General features: G+C 42.0%; 1 protein-coding gene across 3 annotated transcripts in view; it reads right to left on the reverse strand.

Moving 5' to 3' along the window:
• Positions 1-8,812, reverse strand: part of aplp1 (amyloid beta (A4) precursor-like protein 1) — a 35,794-nt gene extending 26,982 nt beyond the window's left edge. For all 3 annotated transcript variants that reach the window (XM_080040291.1, XM_080040292.1, XM_080040290.1), the window contains exon 1: positions 8,546-8,812. In XM_080040291.1, coding sequence (XP_079896417.1) covers positions 8,546-8,611 — 66 coding nt within the window. In that variant the 5' untranslated portion in view covers positions 8,612-8,812. The remainder of the gene's footprint in view (positions 1-8,545) is intronic.
• Positions 8,813-9,827: the final 1,015 nt, after the last annotated feature.

Here is a 9,827-nt window from a genome sequence, read left to right on the forward strand (position 1 = left end):
TTTTTTTTGTCGAAGCTCTCTCCTCAGCATCCCTTGGCCACTGAGGATGGTTGCCGTGGTAACACCACCCACGGGAGCCGGCTACCTTCCCTGTTACCGTAGCAACTGTTTCCCTACAGAATTACAAGCATGTCACTTAGTCTCTCTCTCTCTCTCTCTCTCCTGCTTGTTATCAGTCTGCCTCTCTCTCTCTCTCTCTCTTCCTCACATGAAATAGTCCCCAATATGTTTGGTTCCACTTTCCTTCCTCGGTAAGTCGCTGATCGCTGGCTTAATGGTTGGTTAGCTTTGCCTATTGCTGTCTCTTGGTTGTTTACACACCACTTAAATAACTTATGCAATACTGGGCCCTGCTGAGCTTCATGTTTCTTCAGAACGAGCAAAAACTTTATTGTATTGTATATTGTAGAAATGTTTCTGCTATGATGTGTATAATGTCTTATTATACAGTAGTGCAAACAGCAATACATTAAATCATGAATACTAATATCTGAATAAAAAGAAACCCTTAAGGCATCTGACTCATTTATGTTGATAATAAATTTACAATAATTAAATGTATTATACATTTATTAGGCAATAGAGTCAAAATTCCCTGGCTTTAGATTGTCACATTTGAAAAAATGCTACTTTTTTCTATGTTTCATATAATTGTACATTTAATATATCTGGGTTGGAATGTTAGTTGGACAAATTCATTTCAGAAAATGTATTCTCTGATAGAAACACTCATAATTCAAAAAAGAAAAAGAAATGGTCGTTTTAACACTATTATAAACAATAACGTATCAGACCTCTACCAGTGACAGCATTGTATTATATCACTAGCTGAATTTGGTGGATCTCTTTTGGTGAATCTGTTGCTGATGTAATGAATGGTCACATGTCCCTCTGATCCCTCTGCTTAAAGAGCCACAAAGCCTGCAGGTTACAACACAACTGAATATCTCTGTTTGTCCAACTTCTGTTGTCTGTCCTTTCAAGACTTACTTCAATGCTCACACCCAATGTTACAGAAGATAGCATATGAACACATTTAAATAATTTGATCCTTCCTCATAGCATCAGTCAATCAAATGTACATGAGATAACCACACCTCACCTAAAGTAATCTTAATAACAAGGGGGTGCAAGAGCTGTTCTAGCCAGTGCTTATCTTGAAGGCACTGCAGTACTTTCTCTTATTTATCATCTCCCTTTTTTTACCCTTTAAACTCCAGGTGTCTGTGTAATGCATAGGCACTTGACATGTCCAGCAGTATGGGGAAAGCACAGTTTGACAAAGGCACTAAAAATAATAATAACAACTAAGATCATGTCAGGTTGACACAATGTCCTGACTCCTGTCCTGCTCTTGCTGCCTCAGTGGTATTTTGGACTGGGGCCACTCTGGTAAGATAATGTGTGCTGGCTGCGCAGTCTCCCAGTCTGTGCTGCAGAATCACTCAGTAGATTAAATATTAGCGTTATCTCATTTCCTTCGGGCCATAAAGTCTCCACAGACTGTCCAACTGAAGGGGAAATGGTTTAATCATTGAGGGTGATCTGTACAAAAGACCCCACTCGCCGGGGTCTGGAACCTCCATTTGCGCTTCATACTGCTTTTATTAAGTTTCTTTTTTTTACGGGCCACCGCGAGACTCGTGCGAAGTATACAATTTGTCAGCCGAGCCTGCATGGGCGAGTATGGGCTGTTAACTGCCGCAGCTTGGCCTTGTTGGTGACACAAACCTGACCCTGAGCTCAGGAAAAAAGGGTGAAATACTTCATTCCAGGGCTGAATCTTTATGATGATGATTAACAACAGCCACAGCATCACCTGAGTCTATTTGTCACACATAGCAGTTTGTACCAGCTTTGCAGTTTACAGTAGGAATGGCATCTGTGTGTGCAGTGCATGCTGTACAAAATTGAGGCAGAATAAATTGTAGGAAGCCTTTGGAGAATGCTTGGGCGGCGGAATACTGAGTCAATTGCTGTGGGAACATCTTGCCTCATGGGAAAAGGGAGGGTACGTTTGAAACTCCTTTGCTGGAAGAAGTGTACACTCCTCTGCAACAAATCCACCCTAAATCAGATTACCACTGGTACATAAATAACTGCTAGCAATGATTATGGTTGCTGCAGGCCTACTAGAGAAAATATCAAATTACACTTTCAAATATAGAACGCAGTTTATCTTCGGGGTGATCATAAATGCGTGCATTCCGTGCAAAAAAAAACCTGCCCTACGGTCTGTTAAATGTCAAACCAAAGTAGTAAACATCCTACATTCAACATCGAGCTAATTTGACTTCTTATATATACACAGCTGAATGCATGGTGTTGTTCACACCAGCTATCAGTAGATTATCAAAACCATTCTGGGGAGAGGTTGGAAATGACTTCAAGATAATTCAATAGCACGGATTAACGGGACAATGGGTACAGTAGACAGGAGAGTTAGGACACAATCCTCACACAATAACAACAGAATGATCAAAAATTGATCGGCCCAACTATCAATATAATGTTAATAGAAAGAGAAAGAACAGCAGAGTCAGATGTCTAAAAAAAGATCATGAATGAAGGGGGGAAAAAGGAAAAAAACTACGAAAACGAAGGTTGAGTTTGGAGCATGAATTATTGAAGAAGAATCACGAGGAGGGATGTGAAAAGATGTCACTGGCCACTGAAAGCTGCTGGCAGATGGAGCAGCAGTGTCTGGGAGTAATGGTAAGGGGAGGGGAGGGGGATGAGGATGAAGCAAGCAGGGGGAAGCAGAGGGCTTGGGAGGAGTCATTAAAGGAGAGATGAGGGGATGAGGGAAGGGGGCAGAGGCAAGGAGGAGAAAGGCGGCGTGAGGATTTTTCTTTTGTGTTCTGTAAACTGGCGGGGCTGGGGAGTGGTACATGAAAAAGCAGGAAGCATGGAGAGAGAGAGAGAGAGAGAGAGAGAATCATAGTGTTTGCGAGGGTGCGTGACAAGTGCCAAAGCCACGTAGACGAGCGAGAGAGCCCAGACCTTTCCATGGCCTTCAATAATTGATGCAGCTTCTTCTGCCCCGTGTGTCGTCCATATAAAGCAGCAAGTGTATGCTGAATGTGTGTGTGTGTGTGTTGTGTGTGTGTGTGTGTGTTTGTGTGTGTGTGTGTGTGTGTGTGTATGTAAGTGATTTCCATCCATCAATACCACTGCTGCACCTTTGTTACATTTGGATTGATGTGTTAGGGAAAATGAGCTTTTAGTCCGCCCCAGTCCGATAGAGTCATGTTAGCTTTTGCAGCCAATGCTGTGCAAATGATGGGCGTGAGAGTGCGATAACGAAACCTGCCAATAAAGTACATCCATTTTTCTCTCTCCCTGAAAGCTCTTCCACTGTTTTTCGTGTAGAATGTTAATACCAGGCGGCCTGATCAGTCTCAGTGGACCAACAACAGCAACCCCACCACACACTCTCTTAAACCCTGCAGCCCAGGCCGTTAAGGAAATTAGATTTTGCACTCCTGCTTTCATACACAACTCAGTGCTCCACTCTGGCCACAGGGTTTTTCCACAATGGCTTTCCTTGCCTCTGCTGCTGCTGCTGACTTGCGGCCCCCTCCCCTTTTCTCATTTCAAGGCCACCTGTGAATACACACACATGACAGAGATGGATCTCTATGCTCTCCTAGCTTCTCATGGCTGAGTAGCAATATGGGGCTTGCTTCCCTCTATTAGCATGCACTCCCTATACCCTGCAACCCACCGAACATTCTACATGCTCTCTACATCACTTACACTCGTTCTCCTCCTGCGCCCTCACAGTTTCTCAAATCATCCTCGTTGCTAGGGCAAACCCCTCTCTATCTCTCCCTCCGCACCAGCTTTCAATCCGTCTCTTTTTCCCTTCCCGAAACACAGACGGCAAGTGTTATCACCACACTGCAGATGTTTTCGAGGTGGGAGGGGGGGGGGGGGGGGGGGGGGGGTCCTGAAGAACTACCACTGGTGGTAGGTAAACATCTCGCTTCGAGAAAATTTTACTTTTTACCACAGAAATCCAAACCCATTAAAGCTTACCGATATCTCAGCCCTGCAAGACTCTGGGGAGGAGCCACAGCTGGGTGTGATCAGCGTGGCTATGCTAGTATCTCAATTCCCTCTATAGGTGACACTGGACAACCTTATGACATGTGCAACACACACAGAGAAAGCACTTGCACACATCATGGGCTTCCAGGCTTTAGCTTTCACAGACAGAGGAGCTGGCAGTCAGATTGGAGTACTAATTAATCTACATTATACAGGACATGTCTGTGATATCTGACCTCCAGTAAGTGGATGAAGTAATCTTTGGGACACTCAAGGTAGGTTCAATCCCACATTCTTTTTTTTTAACATCATACCTTGGTCACGTGTTACCTAGAAACAGCCGTACAGTCTGGGAAGCCAAATGTGCAATTAATGTCAATTTATTCATGTGGATGAAATACCTGCCTGGAGACAAAGACACACATACTTTTTTTCACTCCCACCCTAGACTCTCTAAAGGACTAGCAGCGAATAATGAAAAACACCCCCAATAACCCTGTGCACCACACAACACAAGGCATAGATTCCCTCTTCAGAATGGCCCAAAGGGTGTATTAATATCGTTCATTAGTTTGTCACCTCTAGTAACAGCTCAATTGCTAAGGCACATTCTCCGGAACGGTGTATATAGCTCCCATTTCACGATGACTCTGCAGGATTTAACCCGGGCCCTGTGTGTGTGATGCAATTGAAAACAGTTTTTGGAGAGGAAGCCACGTACTACTGAGAACAGGGGGACAAAACATGTGACAAGATAAAATGGTGCGTTTTATGCCCACTGGCACACAGATGTAGTAGAGAACAGCAAGCACACTGGAATCCATTAGTGCAACACGATTATCTCTTGGCTCTAAAATTCATTAAGTGAGTGTAGGATACAATGTGTGTGTGAGAGTGAGAGAGAGAGAGAGAGAGAGAGAGAGAGAGAGAGAGAGAGAGAGAGAGAGAGAGAGAGAGGGGGAGATCTGGTTGTCCTTATCTTTCTTCCCTGTATTTTTTTTGTCGGTTAAATCCTTTTGCGTTACTGCATTGAAAAGCCAGATGGGGGTGGGAGGTGCATGAATCTGTATGGCTGTGTTCCAGCACGAGGCTAGAAATTTTGTGACTCACCACTTCCATCTAATTTTTCAGCCACACTCAAATGTGTATCCTGTCCTACTGCTTCCTTCCCCACTCCCTCCCTCCCTCCCTCCCATCCCTCCCTCCCATCCCTCCCTTTATGCTTTGTGCTCCCCCGCCAGACCTTCTGCACTTCCTGAAACCTGTAAGTACAAGTCGCTTTGTTTCTGGGCCTGCCACTACTGTTCTCGAGTGCTCGGGCTATGGCTCACACTGCAGTCATTTATCTTGATAAACACAGAGCTGGTTGACTAATGTCGAGCACAGTAGAAGTCCCTAGCCCCCCTTTTTATGAAATATGGAATATACACAAGCACAGGTGTTTTAAGATTGCTTTTTTTTTAAATCAGATGTTTCGGTATGTATAACTCACTACCTGCAGTCTGGCTTTATGTTTTGTTGGTGAGTGCTCACAATAGCACTGTTATTCCCTAATGTTTGTGATTACAAAGAAGACCGTATCACAATATAGTTGATATACATTTGTGTACAGAGATGCTGACAAACCTTTTCCATGCCCAGTACATCTATATGACAATTAGATTTTAATGACTTCAATGTGATGCAGTACTTTGATTCCTTAGATTATTTAAATGATTAGATTACACCAAACAAGTAATTGCTATCTGGTTATTTCATCCATTAACACTTTCTAAATGGAGAATTATTAGCCACATAATGACAGGGCTGCACTATATTGATATATGTCATTTCATGTCATAATAGGAGCTGAAACAAGAAGTGGTTCCATCAAAAAGCAAATCAACAAAGAATTTTTTAAATATAAATTCATGTTAGTAACCCTTTTTAAGCAAATTATCCATGAAAATAATCTATTTAGTGTTTGTCAAAGTGAATACCTTTGGGTTATGGAGGGTTTGTTGGACAAATAAAGGTTGTCTGAATATGTCAGCTTGGGCTTTAAGAAATTGTGATAGGCGTTTTTCACTATATTTCCAGACTTTTTACTACCAAAAGAGAAACGTCAGTTAACAGGTGATGGGAAATAATTGTGGCCCTACAACATATTTACTTTATAAATAATGTGATATTCAAACAATTCAGTTGATACATAGGAAATACATGTCTCAGGGTTGTCTGTTTATTGACAAACCCATCAAACTGAATACCTAAGTGCTTTATCATTTTTAATGCAAAAGTTATATAACAAATCTATTACTGCCAGTAAATGAAGCATTCCTGCGTACTGCTTTGCACCAATGACCCATTCCAGACAAATGTGTACAAGAGCTAAATGACAAATATATATCATCTCCTCCCACAAAATTGTTGTATCGCGGATTCTAGACTTCTATTATGCGTATCAGAAATTCTAATGTGATTTTCTGTGATGCGTGATTCATATAGCCTGTTCTCATTTACAGATAAAAGCAAAGGGAACCCACACAAAGACTTCTGACATATTAATATAAACAAATGTCTTCTGCTGCTTCCTGAATGTCTGACAACACAATATACATTTACAGGCTTCACATAAAGTGGGTTGTTTCTGTCGTCTTTTTACGCTTGACCTTTTCTGTATCAGGATGACACCTGTTCAGTTTGTCAATTAGCTAAATGCTTTGGCAGATACCAGAGGTAAGTGTTATTACAGCTGAGGTACCTGGGAAGGGAAGCCATAACTGGACTTGACATATTTGACAACCTGCCATCAATGTATCTGTGTGCAATCATGACAACAACACAGTACAATGCTGAATGTGTATTCCTGCTAAAGAAAAATTACTAACTGTCCTCACCCACACCACAATTGAATTGACAAGTGTTATTTCATTTTAATTCAATTTCATCCCAGCAGACTAGCAAATATTACACTGACTGTAGCGCGAGAGAGATCAAAAAATTTGTCCGATTCACACTTTTTGGCTGAATGAATGTTGATTAAATTAAAGGGAAAGCTGACAGTTCTATTAGGCCTATAATACCACAGTATAATCCAGCCAGCCAACCCTCTCGCGTTGAGTAATCTTCAGTGTAAACCTTCACAGTCAGGTCTCCTTTTATGAAGCTAAGGGCCCCCCCGTTCCTCAGCATAGCAGTAATCCCACTAAGACTCTTAGAGTAGCCAAATCATTTCAGAATGAAAAGGAAAAGGGTTTTATATGACTGTTACAGACGCAACAGCGGAGGATGCGGCTAATAAATAAACATCTCACAAATCCTATTATAGGAGCTCGGCAGCAACACTAGTCTGAAACCAACAGTGAAGATGCTCCATGCTCTATCTCAGAAGAACACACACGTCCACTCTTTCATTTCCAGGTGGCAAAGTAGGTTTGACCTGAGCTTCCTACAGTACAGTCAGCTGCAGCTGGGACATGGTGACTCATCGTCCCACACACCTCCAATAATCCAACCCTGGATTCGTGCCTCGTCGGTTCAAACGTATAGGCCCTTGGAAAGATGACTGCATAGTTCTTGAGATGTTTAAGGTCGCGTCCATCAAACTGTCGTGGCCGTGGGTTCGGGATGAGACTGAATGGAGATGGTGAGCAGCGAGTGGCCCATTGATTTGTAGAGAATTTCACTATCTCCTATCTACCTATTGATGGGAGCCAGATGCCAATAGGGATGACCCCCACATCTGTCATTGTAGTGAACTCTGTTTCACACTCAAAGTCACCTTCTTTTTGGATGAACCTCCTGTGGTCTTGAAATGCAACATATTTAGAAACAGATGCCACGTGAAAAGCATGTCAATGATGATGACCTGTGAGCCACTGTGCCCTGAATGCTCACTGTAGATTGGGAGCTTTCTCATCTATTCAAGTGTGCTTTCATGGAGACCAAATGTGACAATTGAATATGCATGACTCAATCCTGCTAGAGAGAAGCTGCACCACTCCTTTAAAAAAGGAAGGATGCAAGCTGATTTCTTTCCTCTGACAGCCAGGGCTGCAACGAGATGCACAGAGCAAAAAAGGCCCTTGGAACATTTGTCATGTCCAATACAGGCCCGGGCTTGACGCAGCGAGGCCACATATCCTACTACTGTAAACCAATTTTTTTTTATGAAGCCTCTCGTGTCTCCCATTCACATCTCTCATGGCAGTATTTGCACCTCAAATCCTTTCACCATCACTGCAAATTTAGTGCTGGCTGTGTGAGTCATTACTCCTGTTGACATACGGACGGTGCTCGGGGTTGCATTTGCAAATTAAACCTGCCCCAGATAAGCGCGAGTGTCAGCAATATGAACATAGGCAACTGTATGCGTGGCACTCGTCACGACGACATAAAAGTCAAATACATTATTTTGTCCTACAGTCCAACAATCGACATTGAGCTAAACATACAGCAAGATTTCAATGCGCCATGGTTACAGATGATTCAGCTGATGTCGCTCTCTTACCTCGACGTTTTCCCACGCGCAGTAGGACAATACGGCCATCAATATAGGTATTGCGGTATGTCCCATTTTCTCGCCTTTCTTTTGTCTCTTTTTCCTGACGAAGTTGCTACTGAAAGACAACTGGCTTCCACCGTAGGCTACGCTGTCTGGTTACATCGGCTGAAGTGATGGACACTGCGTTCGTCAAGTGCCTTCCTGCGATATCTCCTGCGTCTGCGTCCTGTTCGCTCTTGCCAACGGGCGGCTCTCTCCAATAGCAGCCTGGGATTTTTCTGTGGTGTGTGTCTGACAGAACCAAGCCCTGTTTCTGCGGGTATTTATTATCACAGACTTTTACTCATGGAGTCCTGGCGTGTGGCTTGGTGAAGAGAGACATCTGGTGGACACGGGTGAATGCACGGCCCGGCGCGCCCTAGGATGGTGATGTTTATTTATTTTATAAAATAGAAGCTACGTAGGCCTACAGTTTTATTTATGGAAAAAAATGTTTTAAGACATATTAAACATTAGGCTATAACAAATGTCTGATATGGTTCCCCATCCATCTAGTAACCAATGTCTACATCCACCCTTTACACTAATTGAAGAATCCATCTGAGTGACCTGGTGAAGCATTTAGATTTCCATTGGCTTTGAATACATTCCTTGATTTTTAAGAAGAGGTTTTGATCATTTTTAAATGTAGGCTATAAATAAGTCCTGCTGCGGTATTACAGAAATAGCTACATCGTGTTGTTTCACAAAGGTTTAAACCTAATAACAATGTTTAACAAGTGATGTAAAAAATACATTAGATTTCATGAATGTAAATGTCAGAAACCTTCTCTATTTAAACGTCCTGACTGAAAATATAAACTTTGTTAGTGTAGACATATGAAAGACAATATAAAACAATGATACAAAGTCCTTTACAGGGGTTTGATATTGTATTCTGGATAATCTGCAGCAACAAATATTTTGCAGCAACAAACATTTTGATATATACAATAAATATAGCAATACATGTTTGACAAGTAAAATCCTTTCAATTGAAAAAAATCCAAAGTTACTCCACGGAACACTTACACGGTACAATATTCATTTCAAAAAGCTTGACACAATAAGTCAATTCTCAGTGCACTGTGTTAGAACAATATTTCTTGTTCTTTTAACCAGAGTTGAAGAAGGAAAACAAGTAGACTATTTATTTCAAAGCTTAAAGGTTTATTATCTAAATTGAGTGAGCAGAAACATGGAGCTTACTGGTTCTCAAAAAGCGTCCCCAGTAAGACTGAAGATAAAA

The sequence above is a fragment of the Ammodytes marinus genome (genome assembly GCF_949987685.1).
Source record: "Ammodytes marinus genome assembly, chromosome: 13".
Classification (NCBI taxonomy): domain Eukaryota; kingdom Metazoa; phylum Chordata; class Actinopteri; order Uranoscopiformes; family Ammodytidae; genus Ammodytes; species Ammodytes marinus.